Here is a 24,089-nt window from a genome sequence, read left to right on the forward strand (position 1 = left end):
AAGAAAACGCAAACATTACAGAAATCTATAATGTAAAAAGTACATCTACCCCATAGTCTATGGGAAGAATAAACTTCCTCCATAATTCTAACCCCTGACACTTAAACAGTATAAACAGTTTAGATTATATTCCTCCATGTATCTTTCTATGCACATACTAACATTTTTAAGCCAAAACCAAAATCAAATAATATATATTTTGTAACTTGCTTTTTTTCATATTAGATCTTGAATATCTTTTCATGTTCTGGCCTTACATGTTCATGGAGCTTTTGATTTTAATTATAATACCATAAAAAGGTACCCAGGAATTCTTAATTTAAAAAAAAAAAATTCTTTTCTGTCAGTAAACTCCACAATCTCTCTTGTCGTTGATCAATTAGCAATAATCATGCCTTGGATAAACCTCATTGGCTACGATACTGCCACTGTGCAAAGCTTCTTGTTGTTGATCTAATGGAGGAATCCAGTTGTTGCTATTTTAGTTTAGCAGACCACCTGGCATAACAGCTTTGCAGGTTCCTAAGCTGAGTCAGCAGGGGTGCTCTTTAGACCAGACCCCATTCTCAGAATACTCTGACTTCAGATCTTTCTGCTATCCATATTTTCTGTATTTTATTTCCAATAGCAATTAGGAGATCTCATAGTTGGGCTAAGAGTGAAGCAATATAAATATTGTGACCATAGAAGTACTACTTACAGTCTGCTCATAGTTATCAAAACCTGTGTCCAACATTCTCTGTGTGACCAGGCTAGATGTGTTCCTTTCTGTTTTCTTCTGTTTCCTTTAGGGTGATAACATTTATTTAATAAAAATATGTTGATTATGTGCCAGCTGCTATGCCGAATGTGATCCCTGAATACAAGGGTAGATAAAGCCTAAACCCTCACAGATTTCAATGTGTAGAATAGGTGTGGAGGCTGTGCCTCCAGAAGAGGAAGCATGACAAGTTGTGTGCTTTCAAAGGCCTCCCACTTTGGCATAGAAAAGGCGGAAGGCAGTGTCAGTTCTAACAACGGTGTCTCACTTCTTCCCCTGTCAGACATTACCAACTTCCTTATCCATCCCAGATAAGAGCTCCCCTCTCTTACCCTAATGAGAAGCCACATTCGCTTGTGGCTCTGAGAAAGTGAGTGCTAGAGTTTAAAGAGCTTTGAGGTTGGAAACATGTTTTGGGCAGAAAAGTAGAACCAGACAAACTTATATTCTCCATACCATTGCCTTTTACGCCCCTGTCTCTCCAGAGCTCTATGAAATGGGGCCAAACACCTGTTAATGATGCACTGAGCTAAGGTATTTAAATTTAAAGTCTATCAGACTGATGAAGTTAGTTCTCAGGAATTAATGTTTATATCTTACCCACCCCACCTTCCCCCTGCAACAAAGACTTCTATGTATGTCTCCAAGGTAAGCTACTGAAAAAAAATACTGGGTTCTTTGGGAAAAACTGCCAGATTGCTACCCATTCCCATACTTCTATATATATATGTATCTTGCATAGGCACTTAAACTACATCTCCTGAAAAAGGAGTGCTTCCAAGATAAGAGTATTATCTTCAAATCCCAGTCTTCTCTCTTAGTAAACATGAGCTGGTGACTCTTCACCTTTCATTTTAGTACTGGTGCACTAGCAGGGAAAATAGATCTAAGTGACCAGAGATAGATTTTGCTTTACCTTCAATCCAAATTCATTTAACCTTGATTGATGAAACTATTTGAGCATGTATTTATTTGCAGGTGACTAACTTTGATTATTCATGCAGCCAAGTTTCAGAAGGTGAATTTGGAATTCAAGGTATACGTGGTTAACTTAGTTTTTCTAATCTTGTTCAGAGTGTTTGATTTCTATCTTTATCCTACCAAGAAGAACAGGATTTCTAAATTCAAATAATCATGGGTGCAAAGCAGTAAATATAAATGAGTAAAGCAGACTGGAAGTAAACACTTTTTATTTTTCAATTTTCAATGGAAGCTTGAGTACAAGAGCTATCCCACTTTTATTCTTAATCTCTCTCTGAAATACACAAGCATAAAATTGACAATTTGGTTTTGGTGTCAAGAAGAACATAAAAGGGGCAGCCCGGGTGACTCAGCTGTTTAGCGCCACCTTCAGCCCAGGGCGTGATCCTGTGGACCCAGGATCGAGTCCCATGTCAGGCTCCCTGCGTGGAGCCTGCTTCTCCCTCTGCCTCTCTCTCTCTCTCTGTCTCTCATGATTAAATACATAAAATCTTTTTTTTTTTAAAAAAAGAAGAAGAACATAGAAGGTAGAAGAGACTATGATAAGCCAGAAAGTAAATATGCCATCTCAAGGAAGCAACTACTTCTTGACAGTAGCCAATTTTTTTATCATATGGAAACTTTTCCTTTAAGATAAAGGCCAGAAGCCCAGATATTTTCAGAAATCACCTAGTTTTAAAAATACTGATAACTGTTTAAACACACCATGTAGGCAAAAAATAACATCTGCAGGGCAGTTTCACCTCTAGATAATGGTTTATAATCTCTAACAAAGACCAAACTTTTAGCTTACTGTGGGTTTTTTTGTTTCCCATTTTTTTTCACTTGGGTGAAATTCATGCCACATAAAACTAACCATGTTGAAATGAACAATTCGGTGGCATTTAGTACATTCGCAATATTTTGCAGCCACCCTCTTATCTAGTTGCCAAGCATTTTCATTACTCCCAAAATAAAACCCAATATCTCTTTTTTTTTTAAATGGTTTGTTGCGTATATTTGTAATTTTTTTTTAATTTTTTATTTATTTATGATAGTCACAGAGAGAGAGAGAGAGAGAGGCAGAGACACAGGCGGAGGGAGAAGCAGGCTCCATGCACCGGGAGCCCGATGTGGGATTCGATCCCGGGTCTCCAGGATCGCGCCCTGGGCCAAAGGCAGGCGCCAAACCGCTGCGCCACCCAGGGATCCCCAAACCCAATATCTCTTAAATAATTATTCCATTTGCTCCTCTCCCTGCTTTTGGCAGCCACCAATCTGCTTTCTGTATCCATAGATTTACCTAATCTGGGTATTTCATATAGATGGAATCATATAATATGTTACCTTTTATGTCTGGCTGCTTTTACTTAACATAATATTTTCCAGATTCATCCACGTTGTAACATGTATCAGCACTTCATTTCTTTTAATAATAATAGTCCACTGTATTTATATATCACAACTTATTTATCCATTCATCCACTGATGGACATTTAGGTTATTTCTACCTTTTAACTATTGGAAATTGTGCTGCTATGAATATTCATGCACAAATATTTGTTCGAATGTCTGTTTTCCATTCTTTGGGAGTTTATACCTAAGAGTGGACTTGCTGGATCATGTAGCAATTCCATTTTTAACTTTTTGAGGAACTGCCAAACTGTTTCCAAAGCAGCTGAATCTTACTCTTATTCCATACTTATTACTTATTTTCCCACAATCATTATTTATTAATAATAATAACTATTTCATACTTATTATTATTTTCCCTTTTTAAAAATTACAGACGGGGATCCCTGGGTGGCGCAGCGGTTTGGCGCCTGCCTTTGGCCCAGGGCGCGATCCTGGAGACCCGGGATCGAATCCCACGTCGGGCTCCCGGTGCATGGAGCCTGCTTCTCCCTCTGCCTGTGTCTCTGCCTCTCTCTCTCTCTGTGACTATCATAAATAAATAAAAATTTAAAAAAAAAATTTAAAAATTACAGACATCCCAGTGAATATGAAGTGGTTTTGTATTGTGGTTTTGATTTGCATTTCATTAATGATTAAAATTGTTGGACATCTTTCCTGTGCTTCTTTGGCCATTTGTATATTTTCTTTAGAGAAATATCCAAGTTCTTTGCCACTTCCTATATTGGATTGTTTGTCTTTTTGTTGTTGAGTTGTAAGAGTTCTTTGTATAATCTGAATACTAGTCTCTTATCAGATATATGATTTGTAAGTATTTTCTCCCATTTTGTAGGTTGTCTTTTCACTTTTTATTTTCTGGAAGCCTGTATTTTCCAAATTTTATGAGTAGTGTCCTTTGATAAACAAAACTCTTTAATTTTGATGAAGTCTAGAGTATCTCTTTTTTCTTTGTTGTATTGTTGTTGTATCCTATCTAGGAATCCATGGCCACATTAAGAAAATGAAGATTTACTCTTAATTTTTCTTCTAAGAAGTTGTATGGTTTTGGCTCTTATATTTAGGTTAGTAGTTCATTCTGACTTAATTTTTGTCTAGAGTGTGAGATAAGGGCCCAACTTCATTCTTTTGCATGTGGATATCCGATTCTTCTGGCACCATTTGTTGAAGAGACTTTGCCCATTTGAATGATCATGGCACTATTGTTGAAAACCAGTTGGCCATTGATGTACGGATTTATTTCTGGACTCTCAATCCTGTTCTGTTGGTCTGTAGATCTATCTTTGTGCCAGTACCAACCACACTCTCTTCATTACTGTGATTTTGTAGTAAGTTTTGAAATTGGGAAGGGTGAGTCCTCCAACATTTTTATTATTCATTATTGCTTTGGCTATTCAGGGTTCCTTGCAATTCTTACATGAATTTGAGAATTGACCTTCTCAATTCTTCTACCAAGAAAAGGCTGTTGGAATTTTAATAGGAATTATATTGAATCCGTAGATTGCTTTGCATTGTATTGTTACTTTCACAGTATTAAATCTTCCAGTTCTTGAACATGGATGTCTTTCCATTTATTTAGGTTTTCTTTATTTCTTTCAGCATTGTTTTATTTTTTTTTAAAGATTTTATTTATTTATTCATGAGAGACAGAGAGAGGAGAGAGAGAGAGAGAGAGAGAGAGAGAGAGAGAGGCAGAGACACAGGCAGAGGGAGAAGCAGGCTCCATGCAGGGAACCTGATGTGGGACTCGATCCCAGGTCTCCAGGATCACGCCCTGGGCTGAAGGCAGCACTAAACCGCTGAGCCACCCGGGCTACCCTCAGCATTGTTTTAGAGTTTGCAGTGCACAAGTCTTTTATCTCCTTAAATTTATTCCTAGGTATTTTATTCTTTTGGATGCTATTATAAATATAATTGTTTTCTTAATTTCCAATTACAGTTGTTCATTACTGTTATATAGAAATCAGCTGATTTTTTGTTCATCTTGTACCTTGCAACTTTGCTGAGTTTTCTTACTAGTTCTAGTAGTTGTTTGTGGATTCTTTGGGATTTCTATATATGTAAGATTGTCCTTTGATTTGGATGCCACTTATGTCTTTTCTTGTTTCATTGCTCTGGCTAGAACTTCCACTACAGTGTTAGGTAGCACTGATGAAAATGGGCATACTTCTCTTGTTCTCTATCTCAGAGGGCAAGCTTTCAGTCTTTCGCCACTGAGTATGATATTAGCTGCGGCTTCTCATTAATGCCCTTTATAAAGTCGAGGAAGTTTCCTTCTATTCCTAGATTTCTGAGTATTTTATCATGAGTGAGTGTTCAGTTGCTTTTTCTTCATTAATTGAGATGATTGTGTGTTTGGGGGTTGCCCTCATTTATTAATGTGGTGTGTTCCATTCCTTTCATTCCTAGGATAAGTTCTACTTTATCATGGTGTATCACCCTTTTATTTTCTTAAGATTTTATTTACTTAGTAGAGAGGGCATGCACACACGGGGCTGTGGGGGGAGAGGCAAAGGGGGTGGGAGAGGAAGAGGGAAAAAATCCCAAGTAGAATCCACACTGAACACAGCCTGTCAAGGGGCTCAGTCTCACTATCCTGAGATCACAACTGAAGACAAACCAAGAGTAGGACACTCAACTGACTGAGCCACCCAGGCGCCCTTGTATCATCCTTTTAATACGCTATTAGATTCAGTTTGCTAGTATTTTATTAAGAATTTTTCACTATGGGGACACCTGGGTGGCTCTGGGATGCCTGGGTGGGTCAGCAGTTGAGCATCTGCTTTCAGCTCAGGGCGTGATCCCAGGGTCCTGGGATCGAATCCCACATTGGGCTCCTTGCAAGGAGCCTGCTTCTCCCTCTGCCTATGTCTTTGCTTCTCTCTCAGTCTCTCATGAATAAATAAATAAAATCTTTTTTAAAAAAAGAATTTTTCACTATATTCATAAGAGACATTGGTCTGTAATTTTCTTTTTTTGTGATGTCTTTGTTTGGTTTTGGTATCAATGTAATGCTGGCTTCATAGAACAAGTTAGGAAGTGTTAGTACTTTTAAATGTTTGGTAGAATTCACCAGTGAAGCTGTCTGGTTCTGGACTTTTTGGGGGGATTTTAATTACTGTTTCAATTTCTTTTTTTTTTCTTTTTTTCTTTTTTTTTTCTGTTTCAATTTCTTTAGATATTACAGGTCTGTTGAGATTTTCCATTTCTTCTTGAATCAGTTTTGGTAATTTGTGTGTTCATAGGAATTTGCCCATTACACCTACATTATTTAATTTGTTGGTAATTCCTCAGTGTACTCTCTTTTAATCCTTTTTATTTCTATAAGATTGGTAGTAACGTCCCCACTTCTATTTATGATTTTTATGATTTTTGTCTCCTTTCTCTCTTTTTTTTTTTTTCTTAGTCTTTCCAACTAAAGGTTTCTCAATTTTGTTGATCTTTTCAAAGAATCAACTTTTGGTTTCATTAATTCTGTTGTTTTTGTGTTCTCCATTTCATTTATTTACACTGTAACTTTTATTATTTTCTTTCTTCTTCTAGCTTTGGGCTTAGTTCTTTTTCTAGTTCCTTAAGGTTTTTCTAATTGTTTAAGGTTTAAAATGAGGTTATTGGTCTGAGAGCTTTCTTATTTTTTAATATAAACTGTTAGAGTTATAAGTTTCCTCCTGAGCACTACTTTCACTGCATCACATCAGTTTGGATATATTGAGTTTTCATTTTCATTCTTCTCAAAGTATTTTCCAGTTTCTCTGGCTATTTCTTCTTTGACCCATTGGTTGTTTTAGGAGTGTGTTATTTAGTTTCCACATATTTTTAGGTTTGATAATTTTCCTTTATCATTGATTTCTAGCTTGTTGATGTTGTGGTCAGAGAAGATACTTTCTGTCTTTTAAATTTTATTAAGATTTGTTTGTGGCCTAAAACATTGTCTGTCCTGGAGAATGTTTCATGTGTACTTGAAGAGAATGTGTACTCTGTATTACACATTACATTGTTGAATTAACTGGCCTTTGTACATCTGTTAGATCTAGTTGATTTATAGTGTTTTTTAAGTCCTCTGTTTCCTTACTGACTTTCTTTTTTAAAGATTTTATTTATTCATTCATGAAAGACACAGAGAGAGGCAGAGACACAGGCAGAGGGAGAAGCAGGCTCCATGCCGGGAGCCGGATATGGGACTTGATCCCAGGTCTCCAGGATCACACTCTGGGCCAAAGGCAGGCGCTAAACTGCTGAGCCACCCGGGGATCCCTGACTTTATTTTTAAAAAGATTTTATTTAATTTATTGAAAAAAAGTAGGAGCTCTCAGTTGGGGGCAGGGGGCAAAGGAAGAGGGAGAAACAGACTCCCCACTGAGTGGAGAGCCCAATGCTGGGCTCAGTCCCAGGACTCTGAGATCATGACCTGAGTGGAAGTCAGATGCATAACCGACTGAGACACCCAGGTACCCCTCCTTACTGATCTTTTATACATGTTCTTTCCATTCTTTAAAAGCAAAGTATTAAAGTCTCCAATTATTATTATAGAACTTTTATTTCTTCATTCAGTTCTGTCAATATTTGCTTCATATATTTGAGACTGTTGTTTGGTGCATATATATTTAAAATTGTCATATCTGCTTCATGACTTGACCCTTTTATTAATGTATAATGACTTTCCTTGTCTCCTGTAACAATTTTTGACTTAAAGCGGATTTTGTTTTATATTAGCATAGCCATCCCTGTACTCTTTTGGTTACTATTTGCATGGAATATCTTTTTTCATTCTTTGACTTTCAGCCTTTTTGTATATTTGGCTCTAAGATGAGTCTATTCGAGAAGGCATGTATATCGGATCATGGTTATTTGGTTTTTGTTTTTTTATCCATTCTGCCACTCTCTGTCTATTAATTAGTAGGTTTAACCCAGTTACATTTAAAGTGATTGCTGATGTGACACTTCGGGGGCTCAGTGTTGAGTGTCTGCCTTTGGCTCAGGTCGTGATCCCAGAGTCCCAGGATTGAGTCCCACATCGGACTTCCCACAGGGAGCCTGCTTCTTCTGCCTGTCTCTGCCTCTCTCTGTGTGTTTCTCATGAATAAATAAATAAAGTCTTTAAAAAGAATAAAATAAAGTGATTGCTGATAAGAAAGGACACCATTTTGCTGTTTGTTTTCTACCTGGCTTATGTCTTATGTCTTCTTTGTTCTTCAGTTCCTCTGCCTTCTCTTATGTTTGGTTTTTCTTTCTAGTGCACACTTTTGATGCCCTCATTGCCTTTTCTGTGTATATTTTAGCTATTTTCTTAGTGGTTACCATGGGGATTATAGTTAACATTCATAAATTTTTAACAATTAAGTTGATACCACCTCAACTTTATTTTTTTTTTAAATTATTTATTTATTGGGATCCCTGGGTGGCGCAGCGGTTTGGCGCCTGCCTTTGGCCTGGGGCGCAATCCTGGAGACCCGGGATCGAATCCCACGTCGGGCTCCCGGTGCATGGAGCCTGCTTCTCCCTCTGCCTATGTCTCTGCTTCTCTCTCTCTCACTGTGTGCCTATCATAAATAAATAAAATTTAAAAAAAAATTATTTACTTATTTATTTATTTATGATAGTCACACAGAGAGAGAGAGAGGCAGAGATACAGGCAGAGGGAGAAGCAGGCTCCATGCACGGGGAGCCTGATGTGGGATTCGATCCCGGGTCTCTAGGATCGCGCCCCGGGCCAAAGGCAGGCGCCAAACCGCTGCGCCACCCAGGGATCCCCACCTCAACTTTAATAGTATACAAAAACTCTGTTCCTATATAGCTCTGCCCCCCCTTTATGTTATTGTCACAAATTACATCTTTATACATTGTAATGCCCACTAATATAGATTTATAATTATTATTCTATGCATTTCTCTTCTAAATCTCATAGGAAAAAAAAGAGAAGTTACAAATCAGAGATAAAATAATACCGGGTTCTATTTTTATCTGTATAGTTTCCTTTACTGTAATTCTTATTTCTTTGCTTTAAGTTACCATCTAGTGTCTTTTCACTTCAGCCTAAAGAACTCCCTTCAGGATTTCCTTTATGTCAGATCTACTAGTTAACTTTCTTAGCTTTTTGCAGGATATAGCATTCTTGGTTGATAGTGATTTTCTTTTAGCACTTTAAATATGCAGTCCCACTGTCTCTGGTTTCTGATTTTGAGGAAAAGTTCGCTGCTAACGATTTTGAGGACCTCTTCTATGTGATGCACATATATGTGGGCTCATATATGATCACTTATGTCTTACTGCTCTCAAGATTTTCTCTTTGCCTTTGGCTTTCAGCGGTATGACTACAAAGTGTCCCACTGTGGATCTTTTATTTATTTGTTTTTAATTTCTTTTTTACGGCAACACAGATTTTATTTTTAAAATTTTATTATTTTTAATTTTGTTAACATACAGCGTTATATTAGTTTTAGGAGTACAATATAATGATTCAACAGTTCCGTACATCACCTGGTGCTCATCACAACAAGTGCACTCCTTAATCCCCTTCATTTATTTAACTTATCTACCACCCTCTGTCCTCTGGTAACCATAAATTTGTTCTCTATAATTAAGAATTTATTTCTTCATTTCTCTCTCTCCTTTGTTCATTTGTTTTTTTTTTAATTCCACATGTGAATGAAATCCTATGTTATTTGTCTTTCTCTGACTTATTTCATGTAGCATTATATTCTCTAGTTCCATCCATATCATTGAAAATGCCAAGATTCTTTTTATGGCTGAATAATATTCCATTGTATACACACACACACGCACACGCACACACACACATCCCACACTCCTTTATCCATTCATCCAACATAGGGATGCATGTTAGTTACCCTTTGAATTCATGTCTTTGTGTTATTTAGATAAACACACAGCAGTGAGATTGCTGGATCATAGGGTAGTTCTGTTTTTAACTTTCTGAGAAACTTCTATACTATTTTCTAGAGTGGCCATACCAGTTTGCATTCCCACCAATAGTGCAAGAAGTTTCCTTTTTCTCCACTTCCTCGTCAACTGTTGTTGTCTCTTGTGTTTTTTATTTTAGCCATTCTAAGCGGTGTGAGGTGTATCCTATTGTAGTTTTGATTTGTAGGTGATGATGAACATCTTTTCATGTGTCTGTTGGCCATCTAGATGTCTTCTTTGGTGAAATGTCTGTTCATATCTTCTGCCCACTTTTTTTTTTTATTTTTATTTTTTTTTAAATTTTTTTTTTATTTATGATAGTCACAGAGAGAGAGAGAGAGAGAGGCAGAGACACAGGCAGAGGGAGAAGCAGGCTCCATGCACCGGGAGCCCGATGTAGGATTCGATCCCGGGTCTCCAGGATCACGCCCTGGGCCAAAGGCAGGCGCCAAACTGCTGCGCCACCCAGGGATCCCTTCTGCCCACTTTTAAATTGGATTATTTGTTTTTTGGATGTTGAGTTTTATAAGTTCTTTATATATTTTGGATACTAACCCTTTATCGGATATGTCATTTGCAAATAGTGAAATTTTTACTTTTTCCTACCAATTTGAATGACACTTATTTCTTTTTCTTGTCTGATTGCTGTGGCTAGGACTTCCAATACTATGTTGAATAAAAGTGGTGAGAGTAGACATCTTTATCTTGTTCCTGATTATCTTGAAAAAGCTCTCATTTTTTCCCCCATTGAGGGTGATGTTAGCTGTGGGTTTTTCATATACAGCCTTTATTATGTTGAGGTATGTTCCCTCTAAGCCTACTTTGTTGAGGGTTTTTATCGTGAATGGATGTTGTTGTACTTTGTCAAATGCTTTTTCTGAGCATATTCTAAAAAAAAAAAAAAAAAAAAAAATTTTTTCTGCGTATATTGAAATGATCATATGGTTCTTATCCTTTCTTTTATTGATGTGATGTACCACGTTGATTGATTTGTGAATATTGACCCACCCTTGCAACCTAGGAATAAGTCCCACTTGGTCATGGTGGTGAATTATTTTTTTAAAGATTTTATTTCTTTATTTGATAGGGAGCACAAGTAGGTGGAGCAGAAGGCAGAGAGAGAGGGAGAAGCAGGCTCTGTGCTGAGCAGAGTCCAGTGAGGGTCTTGATCCCAGGACGCTGGGATTACAGATTCAGCCAAAGGCAGATGCTCAACCAGCTGAGCCACGTAGGCACCCCATGAATGATTTTTTTAATGTATTGTTGAAATTGGTTTGCTAGTATATTGTGGAGGATTTTTACATCCATGTTCGTCATGGATAGTGGCCTGTAGTTCTTTTTAAGTGATGTCTTTATTCAGTTTTGGTATCAGGATAATGTGGATGTCATAGAATGAATCTGGAAGTTTTCCTTCCTTTTCTACTTTTTGGAATAGAGAAGAAGAGTTATTAAATCTTCTTTAAATGTTTGATAGAATTTGCCTGTGAAGTCATCTGGTCCTAGACTTTTGCTTATTGGGAGTTTTTTCATTACTGATTCGGTTTCTTTGCTGATTATTGGTCTGTTCAAACTTTCTGTTTCTTCCTGTTTCAATTTTGGTAGTTAATATAGTTTCTAGGAATTTATTTACTTCACATATAGTTTTTCATAATATTATCTTTAATTGTTTGTATTTCTGTGGTTTTGGTGGTTATTTCTCCTATTTCATTTGTGATTTCATTTACTTGGGTCCTTTATGTTTTTTTCTTGATAAGTCTGGCTAAGGGTTTATCAGTTTTACTGATTTTTTTCAAAGAACCAGCTCCTGGTATCATTGATCTATTCTAATCGGTTTTTTTTTAGTTTCTATATCATTTATATCTGCTATGATCTTTATTATTTCTTTCCTTCTGCTGGTGTTAGGTTTTGTTTACTGTTCTTTTTCTAGCTCCTTTAGGTGTAAGCTTAGGTTTTTTTATTTGAGTTTTTTCTTACTCTTTGAGGTAGACCTGTATTGCTATATACTTCCCTCTTAGAACTGCTTTTGCTGCATCCCAAAGGTTTTGGACTGTTACATTTTCATTTTAATATGTTTCTATGTACGTTTTCATTTCTTCCTTTATTTCCTGGTTGACTCATTCTTTGTTTAGTTGCATGTTATTTAACCTCCCAGGATTCTGTGGTCTTTCCAGATTGTGGTTGACTTCTAGTTTCATAGTGTTGTAGTCAGAAAATATGCATGGTAGAACTACAGTCTTGAATTTGTAGAGGCTTGTTTTGTGGGCTCATATATGATCTATTCTGGAGAATGTTTTGTGTGCACTTGAAAAAAATGTGTGTTCTTCTGTTTTAGGATGAAATGTTCTGAATATGTCTGTTAAAATCCATCTGTTCCAGTGTGTTATTCAAATCCACTGTTTCCTTGTTGATTTTCTGCTTGGATGATCTGTCCATCAATGTTAAGTGGGGTATTAAAGTTCCCTACTGCTCCTGTATTGTATGGATTTTATCAGTTAGTTCCTTTATGTTTGTTATAAACTTGTGGTATTTGAGTGCTCCTATGTTGGGTACATAAAAAATTACAGTTGTCCTGTCCTTGTTAGATTGTCCCCTTCATTATTATAGAGTGTCCTTCTTTGTCTCTTGTTACAGCTTTGTTTTAAAGTCTTTTATCTGACTCCTGGGTGGCTCGGTCAGTTAAACATCTGATTCTTGGTTTTGGGTAAGGTCATGATCTCAGGGTTGTGAGATTGAGCCCTACATTGGGTTCTGTGCTGAGCGTGGAGCCTGCTTAAGATTCTCGCTCTCCCACTCCTTCTGCCCCTCCCCTCACTCAATGCACCCAGTCTCTCTCTCTGTCATTCAAATAAGTAAAGAATCTTTAAAGTCTTTTATCTGATGTAAGTATTGCTACTCTGGCTTTCTTTGACATCCATTTCTTTTGCATGATAGATGTTTCCTCATCCCCTCATTTTCAATCTGGTGGTATCTTTAGTTCTAAAATGAGTCTCTAGGGGATCCCTGGGTGGCGCAGTGGTTTGGCGCCTGCCTTTGGCCCAGGGCGCGATCCTGGAGACCTGGGATCGAATCCCACATCAGGCTCCCGGTGCATGGAGCCTGCTTCTCCCTCTGCCTATGTCTCTGCCTCTCTCTCTCTCTCTCTCTGTGACTATCATAAATAAATAAAAATAAAAAAATAAAATAAAATAAAATGAGTCTCTAAAAAAAATTTAAAAAAAATAAAAAAATAAAATAAAATAAAATGAGTCTCTGGTAGGCAGCATATAGATGAGTCCTTTTTTTTTATCCACTTTGTCACCCTGTGTCTTTTGATTGGAGGATTTTGTCCATTTATAAAGTAATTATTAATAGATTACATTAATTGTCCATTTATTCCTTGTTTAGTGGTTGTTTCTGAGAATTATCTCTGATGCCCTCTTGTCTTTCTTTCATGTTCTGCTGATTTCTTTTAGTGATATATTTGGATTTCTTTCTCTTTATTCTTAGCATATTTATTAGTGGTTTTTGATACATGGTTACCATTAGGTTTGCATACGACATCTTCTGCATATAGCAGTCTATATATTAGGTTGACAGGCATATAAGTTTGAACCCATTTTTTTCTCTTCTCCCCATGTTTTAGTTATATGTTATTATATTTTATATCCTTTTTTATGAGTTCCTTGACTGACTTCTTTTACAGAAATACTGTTCCTGTTTTTGCATTTCTTACCTCTATACTGTCACTTTTTACCTCTCCTTTCCACTCAAAGAGTCCCCTTTAATACTTCTTGCAGGGCTGGTTTAGTGATCGTGAACTCTTTCTTTTAGTTTTTGTTTGTCTGGGAAACTCTTTATCTTCCTTCTATTCTGAATGGTAATCTTGCAGGATAGAGTATTCTTGGCTGCAGATTTTTCCCATTCAGCACTTTGAATATATCATGCCACTCTCCACTGGCTTGCAAAGTTTCTGTTGAAAATCTCCGGCTAGCTTTATGGGTTTTCCTGTGTAAGTTACTGACTCCTTTTTGTCTTGCTGCTTTTAATTTTTTTTCATTGTCACTGTATCTTGCCAATTTAAATATGTCTTAGTGTGAATCTGCTTTTGTTATTTTGATGGGAGTTCTCTGTGCCTCGGAAACATTCCATCCCCAGATTAGGGATGTTTTCAAATATTTTTTCTTCAAATAAATTTTCTGCCTCCTTTTCTCTCTTTTTCTGGGACCCCTATAATACAAATGTATTATATTTGATGGAGTCACTGAGTTCCCTAGGTTTATTCTCATTTTGCATAATTCTTTTTTCTCTCTTTTGTTGAGCTTGATTACTTTCCATTACTCTATGTTATAGGTCACTGATTTGTTCCCCTGCTTCTTCCATCCCGCTATTCATTACATCAAACCTGTTTCTCATTTCATTTAGTGAACCGTTTGTCTCTGCTATGTTGTTCCTTATCTCTATGTTAAGGGTCTCATTCATATCTTCCATTCTTTTCTCCAGTCCAGTGTGTATCCTTGTGATCGTTGCTTTAAATTCTCTCTCAGGCATATTACTTACATCTGTTTTGCTTAGATCTCTGGCTGTGGCCTTGTCTTATTCCTTCATTTGGGATGGGTAAATGCCTGTCTCCTCATTTTGTCCGTTCCTGTGTGTTAAGAAAGTCAGTTCTGCCTTCTGTTCTTGAAAGTCATGACTTTATGAAGAAGAGGTTCTAGAATGCCCTGCAGTGCAGTATCCCCTGTTTCCCAGAACCTGGCACTTCAGAAGAGTATCCTATGTGTTGCTTATGCCCTGCTGTTGAGTCTGAAGTCATTTTCTTTTCAGTGCAGTCATCTGCCCTGTCTCTCTAGGCTGTGCTTGCTCCCTAAGGTGTCAGTGGGATCCAGGCAGGCTAGTTCTGAGGGGTTGTGCCCACTGGGGAACTTGTGAGGGTGATGGTGGTGGTAGTGCAATTTTCACTGGGCCACTAGTTCTGTGATGAATCTCCCAAAGTGCTGCAGGGCCTGCATGCTGGGGTGGCCAGTGGAGTGAGGCTGGGTGTGGGTGGGCCTGGTGCATGACCGCAGAGCATGCTGCACACAGTGGCTGGGTGGGGCATGTACACTAACAAAATCTGTCTCTAGCCTAGGGCCAAGGCTAGCAGGCTTGCAGTGGGCCAGTCACCTGGAGAACTTTTTGGGTATTGTGCCTTGCTAGCTGATCAGGTAGCATCTGTGTAGCACTGCCTCCTGTAGCTTTGGCGGGGGGGGGGAGAGGTAGAAAAGGCACACCTGCCAACTCCTTTGTTTTTGGAGAAGTCCACTAACATCTTCCACATTCAGTATGAACAGATCTGTCTCCCGTTTGTCCCCTTTATTGTGCAAATTGCTATTTTTATGTTGCCTCTTGGCTCAGGCTTCTGTCTCTTTAAGGGTGTTGACTTAGCTTTCACTCACCCTTCTGGCTTTCTCAGTGCTAAGCCAGCCAATTTCTAAAGCTCCAGACCCCAAGTCCCACTGGTTTAAAAAACTTAGGGAATTCAGTCCCGCTTTTGAATCCAAACATTGTGGGGATCAGTCTTCCCACATGTGAGCTCCCTGATGCGAGGGCCCATTTCCCTGCCATCTCCACATGCCATCTCCCTCCCTCCTGCAGGCAGCCTACTTCCACCCTTCTGAACCTCCTAACCTTTCAGATCCAGCTGCTTCTGTTTATTTAGTTGTGGACTCTGTTCTTCCAGTCTTCAGATTGTTCTCCAGTTTATTGACTTGGATGTGGTTGGTATCTAGTTGTAAATGTAGGGACAGAGAGAGCTCAGGGTCCTTCTACTCTACCATCGTTCCCCAGACTGCAAATCTCTTTTAGGTTATTCTGTATGGATGTCACTGAGTTTCTTGGATGTGTAGATTCTTATCTTTCATCAAATTGGGACATTTTGAGCTGTTATTCCTTCAAGTATTATTTATGCTGCTTTCTCTGTCTCTTCTCTCCCCCTGGGAGCCCATAACACATATGTTGATAACGTCCCACAGGTCCCATAGGCTCTGTTCATTTTTCTTCATGTTTTTCCTTTCTGTTCCTCAAACTGGATAATTTCCATTGTCATGTCTTGAAGTTCACTAATTCTTTTGTCTGAACCCATCTAGTGAATTTTTCATTTCAGCTTTTGTATGTATCAGCTCCAGAGTTTCTATTTAGTTCCTTTCACTACTGTATTGATAGTCTCTTTTTGGTGAGAAATTGTTCTCCTGGGTTCCTTCACTTCTTTGTCCATGGTGTCCATTAGCTTTTTGAGCATATTTAAGACATTTAGTCTTTCTCTAGAGAGTCCAACATCTGGGTTTCATGAAGGCCAGTTTCTCTTGATTTCTTTTTTCCTACAAATGGGCCATACTTTCCAGTTTCTTTGCATGCCTTCCAATTTTTTGTTAAACTGTTCATTTTGAAATTACAATGTGATAACTCTGGAAATTAAATTACCCTCCCACCCCAGAGTTTGCTGTTATTGATTGTTGAGGTCTCTTTAATTGTTGAGGTCTCTTTAGTGCCTTTTCCAAACTGTTTTTGCAAAAAGTGTATTTCTTGTCACGTATAGTCTCTGAAATCTCTGTTCTGTTGTCTCAGATCAGCTAGTAACCAACAGATTTCCTTAAACAACTGGAGCCAAAAAGACCAAATAATAATAACTAGAGCCAAAAAGACCAAATAATAATAACTAAATTACAAAAGAAAGAAAGAAAAGGAAAAAACATCTTTCCCAATCTTTGTAGATTGGCTCTGAGCAGGGGTACTTCTTAATGGTAAGCCAGGCCATCTATAACTCTGCCTTAGCCTTCACCTGCTTCTTGGACAGATCTCAAAGAGCAGCCAGAAGTGTAAGCCTAGAGTTCTCTCACATCTTTCCTGAGCGTACATCTAGCCCTGGGAACGTGCAGTACGCTCTCGATTCCCTGGTATATGTGACATCCCTCCAAAGAATCTTCCTCAACCTCCTCCTTTCTGGGGTTTGGATCTATCTCCTGTATACTCCATCTACCATCCTATGTACTAGATGACTATGGGTAACATATGTCTTCAGATGCTTTTATCAGAGGCCACCGCAAAAGCCACTTTCTAAGGTGGGCAAAACAAAAGTCAGCCTCTGACCAAAATGGGTCAAAATACACAACCACAAGTTGTTGAGAACAAGGTCCACGTTGCTTCCCTTGGCACCAACAAGCCACACTAGGAACACAAGTTGCCATCCCCAAAGCCTCTTTCCAAGCTATGGAATAGAGGTTTGTAGATAGGTAAGGAAAATGCTTTCTTAGTGAAAATTTAGCAGCCTCTTTCTTCAGTAAGTATCCCCCTGGTTGCTGTAAGGTTTTTATTAGATTCCAGAATTCTGAAAAATTGATTCTGTTTTTGCCAGCTTAATGATTGCTTCAGTGGAAGGACTAATTCTTAGAGCTCCCTGTTCTGCCATTTCTCACTCCTCAACCCTAATGTTTTTAGTTTAAGCAGCTTAAAACAACAAATATAACTATCCTATATAGCTTGCTAGGGTCAGGAATCAGCTTGCATCCTAACTGGGTGCTTCTGGCTCAGGGTCCCCCACAAGTTTGCATTCAAACAAGTTGGCCAGGGCTGTAGTCATCTCAAGGCTCAACTGGGACTGATTAACTCACTTCCAAACTCAAGTCACATAGTTGTTGGAAGACCTCACTTCACACTGGCTGCTGGCACAGGAGATTCAGTTCCTCACCACATGGACCTCTGCATAGTACTGATCACACAATGGCTTGGTTTCCCCAGAGCAACAGCTCCATGAGAGAAAGACCTCTCTCCAGTGTTTTAATTGTTTTATTTGGCGGGGTGGGGGGGCTGCTTTTGGTGCTCTTTTTCCAACTCTGAGACAATTGTACTCTTATTGAGTGAGAGAGAAATTTTGAACCGAGTAATTTCTTAGTAGAGAGGAGTTGGTTTGCCTTTCCCCAGAGACGTCATACATGTGTCACTCAGTCATAGAGATGGAACCAAGAGACCTCAAGGAACTTCATATAGCCTAGGAGTGGAGCAGCAACCCTTCCAGTTGACCTCTTATCTCTCCCTCTCTCAGACTCCTGCCCTTCCTCACTCAGAAAGCCATGAAAATAAGCTTTTTGGACATCCAGGGCCTTAAAGATGACACTAGAAACTACTTTCCCATTGTGTCCCCTTGTAGGTGTGTTTGGTGGTTTGTTTTATGGAGAAATGTGTCCTTTTTGGTTAAAAAACCATATGTGTGTGAGAGGTGAAGTGAATGCTTGTTCTAGAAGGCATTGCAGTAGGCACAGAGGACTGCAAATGTGTGTAGAACAATGTGTACTCTCAAGTAGCTTATCGTATAGAGGAAGAAATAGGACAAGGCATTGGTGAAAAATAGATTACCAGGCAGCATTTGTGTTCCAGAACAGTGGCTGCCATAGTACTGATAAGGCAGATGCTGACATAAGGCAGGAGGAAAATATGGAAGTGGCTAGGAAAGAAAGTGAAAGATCTTTATGATTGTATTTGTTTTTCAGATCTGGTAGCATATTTCACAACATGATAATTTTTGAGAACTTGTGATGTCCTGCTTATAGAACCGAAGCTTCCTTCATCAATAATCAGACAGTTTCATTCTCCTTTATTTAATTGCTTGCTGCCATACAGAAAGACAATTAGCATCCACATTTTTTTTAATTTGAAAAAGTAAATTAGGTTCATGTTCACAATTTTATATCCACTGTTCTAATATCATTTCAGTATTTACAGAGGGCTTCATAAAATGAATTACCCATTGGGTCATAATAAGAATAGTAATGCAAGCTCAATTTGCTAGCTGCCATTTGTGCTTAGAGATGATAATGCTATGGATGTTCTTTTGTTTGAATGGATGCATCTGGAAGACAAGGTTGGGGTAATCAGAGTGTCAGCCTCTTGCAAGATGACCTTTCCTGGACAAATGCATCTCTCTCTAATGAATGATACAGGCAGGTGTTAAATATCCCAGGTGAGGGTAGTTCTGCATCTTCTCTTAGGTTATGAATGGAATTAGAAATAGAAGAAAGTGTATGTCCAGTTTTTTGTTTACATTATTCAGATCTTAAGCATGCTTGCTGTGGACTGGAGTTTAACCCAAATGTAACAAGAGTGAGTTTGCTTCTGGAAAACTGACCCTATATCCTAAAATACAGTGAAATCAGAGCAACCTATAGTCATTTTTATACATAGGAATTAAACTGTGGACTTTTCTTTTTGTATAATTTCGACTTGTAGTTATAAATTCACATCTACTCTAGTTTTACAGTTATTTCAACTGGGGCCTTACATTTTATTTTTCCCCTTCCAAATTGTAATCCATATTACCTCCTTTATTAATGTTTCCAGTTTGAGTATGTTTTTTTTTCTTCCTTGTTGGCTACAGTTAAACTGTGTTTTCATTTTTTTTAATAAAAAGTGAATTCTGAATTTTCGTTTAATTTTCCTTCCTTAGACAATTAAATCCCACACAGAAACAGATGAGAAACAAACAGAGAGCCGTACCATCACTCCACCTGCTGCACCCAAACCAAAACGGGAGGAGAACCCTCAGGTAGGCTTAGACCTCCAAAGGAATGGCTCAGCCTACGAGATGTGACTTATTCTTATAAATTGGGGGGAGGGGGAATACTTAACTCTGAATTTCTTGATTTTCCTTTTCTTGTGCTTCGTCACTATTCAATAATATATTGCCAAGTCAGTTTGGCCTAAGGCAGATTAAGAGTGTGACTTGGAGTATTCATGAGCTGGCATATAGGCATTTCATGAAATGTTACAAATTTGAAATGTAAGATTAATGATCATTTTCCCAGATATCCCATTACATTCCACATGATAATTATGTTTTGTTTGTTTCAGCCAACATTTCTAAGAGGTCCATCCTGTTGACTCAGCTAAGGGCTATTTATGTTATAGATTATTGTTATTATATGTGCATTTTTGTTACTACCATTGCATTGCACCAGATTCCCAAATGAATCATTAGCCCAAAAGTTGTTCATTGAAGCATAAAAGTAGGGATGAAAATAGTAACATCTATACTACAACTTAGGATAGAATTACAAACTTATGAAGCAAACAGGACTGGTACAAATACAGAATGTGAATTTGTGTGTCCCCTTAGACGAGAATTTTTTAGTTTGGCTTTCGCATAAGCAGCTCTAAAAGAAAAATGTGGACAGGTAGGTAATATGATGATGAAGATCTGAAAGTTGGATTTTATTAGACCAGCAATTTGTTTCTTTCTGCCTTCAGTGCATTCTTTTTAATGAAACCATGTCAAATAGTGGCATGAAGCCATCAAAACTTCATGTCATTTTTTTTTAAAGCAGTGACTTGTTAAGTTAAACCAGCTCATGTTTTTCTTTTTCTTTTTTCTTTTTTTTTAAATTTATTCATGAGAGACACAGAGAGGCAGAGTAGGCAGAAGGAGAAGCAAGCTCCATGTAGTCCATGTAGGGAGCCCGATGTGGGACTCGATCCCAGGACTCTGGGATCACTCCCTGAGCCAAAGTCAGATGCTCAACCACTGAGCCACCCAGGTATCCCTAGCCCATGTTTTTCCAAAACAAATACAAATTATAATTCTTTCTGATATGAAATGGATTCATTTTAATTTATCTTCAAAGAAGGGACCAAAACTTGAACCAGAAAGAGGTACCAGTATTGCAGATCGCTGAGGAACTAATGAAGTCATCCACAAAATTACCAGAGGAAACCAAAGGATATCTTATATTGGTGGCCCAGTGTGGACAAGCAAGTACTGCTACCTGTATGGTGGTGTATATTTCACCTTCTAATTGGGCAAAATCACTGCCATAAAGAAAATAAATTAGTTTTTGGTACATATGTGATGCATAGATGAGGCAAAAGTTCTTGACAACTCTTTATTCTCCTTATCACTAAAAGTCTATTCCAGAGAAGAGGAAATTTTTTTTTTCATTTAATAATTGTTTTGTGAGCTCAGTCTAGACTGGCAAAGATGTGTTGGATGTAACTGGCCAAGAAGAGTACTGTCACTTGATTAAAAGAAAGTGCATCTGAATGTCAGTCCACACACTGCTTTATAAACAGAAAAGATTTAGTAGACAGCCTTCTAATCTTGATTAAGTTGTGGAGAATAGGGGATCCCTGGGTGGCTCAGCGGTTTAGCGCCTGCCTTTGGCCCAGGGCACGATCCTGGAGTCCCGGGATCGAGTCCCGCATCAGGCTCCTGGCATGGAGCCTGTTTCTCCCTCTGCCTGTGTTTCTGCCTCTCTCTCTCTCTCTCTCTCTCTCTCATCAATAAATAAATAAAATCTTTAAAAAAAAGTTGTGGAGAATAGTGAAAGTAGGAATATAATTAATTGGCAGTCACAAAATATATGCCATTTCAATGTGCAGTATGGCAGCAAGTCTAAGAGTAAGAGTGCCTTTTCTTACTAAAGTACCCTGGCTGTCAGGAGGATGGGCTCCTACCTAAGTTTTTGAAATAAGAAATAAAGTAAAAACATTTATTCAGAACTTTGAGGATACCAGAAAAGGACACTTCTGTGTTCTCAAGTGGCTTGTTCAGGGACTGTTTCTTTCCAAAACACTCAGTATCTTAAATAGTTTGACCCTATCACTTCAGGCCAAAATATCATAGTATTGGGGACACCTGGGTGGGTCAGCAGTTGAGCATCTGCCTTTGTCTCAGGGCATGATCCCCGAGTCCTGGGATCAAGTCCCACATCGGGCTTCCTGCATGGAGCCTGCTTCTCCCTCTGCCTGTGTCTCTGCCTCCCTCTCTCTCTGTGTCTCTCATGAGAAATAAATAAGTCTTTAAAAAAATATATCATAGTAAAAAAAAAAAAAAATATATATATATATATATATATATATATCATAGTATTGAATGTTGAGGGTAAGCTGTCAAGATTTTTTTTTTCCTGTCAGGATTTTTAAAGACCAGACGGTGATATAAACAATTCTGCAAGAATACATCTGCTAATAATTGATGATGTTCCTTATTATCAGAGAAATTGATGATCCATTATTTGGCATATTTAGCAACCACATGCAAATGAGAACATACTTTCTAGACCACATGCAACCACAGAGCAAAACAGGAATCAGTTTGTTGCTGTCTCCAACTTTAAGCATCTAATGTTTGAACTTTGGGGTTCAATATTCTAATCAGTTTAACTTATGATGGAGCCCTGAGAGTGGTCTCCAAAGAGAGATTGCTCCATAATTTTTAGGCCCATGTTTGATTTAAAAATCATAGAATTAAACAGAACTATCTGCTGTTATTCTTTTTTTTTTTTTTTTTGGTATCATTATTTAATCTATTACAAATTTGTCAAATTCTTCTTGAATGCCATTCACATTTCTACATTTTGTCCATGGTACCATGAGACTGTCCAATGTCTTACTGAAATCACTGAAATTAAGATACTTTATTTCTAGTCCCTACCACAGTGCCAGACATAGTCTGGCACACTGCAGGTACTCAGGTGAGACTTATAATAAAAGATATATCATAGCATTTCAGGACCACTAAGTGTATTCTGAAACATTTTATGCATTCTCTGCTTCTATGTTCTTGCCTCTAAAAATGGGTGCCTGGATGGCTCAGATGGTTAAGGCATCTATTTTCAGCCCAGGTCATGATCCCAGGGTCCTGCTGTTATTCTTAAAACTCACTTAGTTCTGAGTTAGCATTGTCCAGTCATTGGTAGTAAAAATGTAAGAAATCATGACCCGTTATGACAAATGAAAAACTTAGAATTTGAAGCTTGTTGTATGGGAGGCTCTTTGCAACCCTCTGCATGTTTTTTGAGTGTGAAATTCTTTTTCCTGTAAGAGGATTTTTCTGGGCGGGGGGGGGGAACCTAGGCCACTCAAAGATGCTGATTTCTTTCACTGAGAAAGTAGAAGATACAGGCCCCAGTCCTTCTCTTTTAATCTCTGTAAGTCCAGAAAGCCTCCAGAGTGGCTCTGGAAGATGTCTCTTCTTTGGTCAGCTGAAGCTGACCTTCAAGCGCCCAGCCTGTTGGATTTGCTTTGCCAGGGAGTCTAACTAGGATCATCCCGTTGGCTTTGTGAGAACACAAACTGAAGTACATTCTTGTTTCTCTGGCACAGAAACTTGCCTTCATGGTGTCTCTAGGATTGGTAACACATGACCATCTAGAAGGTAAGAGAAGATATTCATGGTGCTACCTTGCTTCTGGCCCAGAGTTTTGTTCTTGAAAATGGTGTTGAACTTATTGCTAGACTGTAGAACGCTGGAATGCCCATAGAACACCAGAATGCCAGCTAGTATGGACTTTCTTTCCTTTGGACTCAAACTTGCCTTTCCTCTGTTTAACATTCATCTCCTCCCCTTCCTGTTGTCATCCACACTGCTGTCCAGGGGAGACTCCCCAGTTGCCTGGACTAAACTGATTTCCATTCACTTTAGAGGAACTCTTTTTATTTTTCCCCTGACAGCACAAAGTATCAAATGCCCCTCTGACAAGTCTGTGTCTGTATTTCTCAATCACTCTGGGTTATCAGAATCTTAAGAACAGTTATAAAGCGATACCTGTCCTAGTTATTTAACTCCAGAATCGTGAACTATGGTTACTCAGTCTAGGTCTGTGGATAAAGTTCATCCACACCTATATTCTAGTAACCTGAAAAGAGAGGGGGACAGCTCTTTTATACATATTGTTAGCTCTTGGTCACAGAGAGCCACCCTGTGAAAAAAGCATCATCTTGCTTTCTGAGAGGTGAGAATAGATGGGCCGTCATATTTGCTCCCAGCAGTGTGCTTGCCTCTGCTGAGGCTGCAGGGGAAAAAAGAGATATGCCCCCATTTCCACCTTGTCATGGGAAAAGCAAAAGATAAACAATGAAGTTCCATTTTTGTGGTTCTCTGTTCCTTCCTTCTAATTCAAACCTTTTACTTTCCCAAGAAATCCAAAGCAAGAGGCAAGAGCGCAAAAGAAGAACAACAGCAAATCCAGTATACAGTGGAGCAGTCTTCGAGCCAGAGGTATTCCTGGTCAGAACTTGGCCCTTCCCTCACTAT

General features: G+C 38.4%; 1 protein-coding gene and 1 pseudogene across 16 annotated transcripts in view; one reads left to right on the plus strand and one right to left on the minus strand.

The window, feature by feature from the left end:
* The window catches only part of PHF21A (PHD finger protein 21A), a 194,033-nt gene that overhangs the window by 155,548 nt on the left and 14,396 nt on the right, over positions 1 to 24,089 (plus strand). For all 16 annotated transcript variants that reach the window (XM_041723305.1, XM_041723301.1, XM_041723308.1 and 13 more), the window contains 3 exons: positions 19,506 to 19,604; positions 23,159 to 23,210; positions 23,974 to 24,053. In XM_041723305.1, the coding sequence (XP_041579239.1) occupies positions 19,506 to 19,604; positions 23,159 to 23,210; positions 23,974 to 24,053 (231 nt within the window). The remainder of the gene's footprint in view (positions 1 to 19,505; positions 19,605 to 23,158; positions 23,211 to 23,973; positions 24,054 to 24,089) is intronic.
* LOC121472437 lies at positions 291 to 440 on the minus strand (annotated as a pseudogene).

This window comes from Vulpes lagopus, chromosome 11 (genome assembly GCF_018345385.1).
Source record: "Vulpes lagopus strain Blue_001 chromosome 11, ASM1834538v1, whole genome shotgun sequence".
NCBI lineage: Eukaryota > Metazoa > Chordata > Mammalia > Carnivora > Canidae > Vulpes > Vulpes lagopus.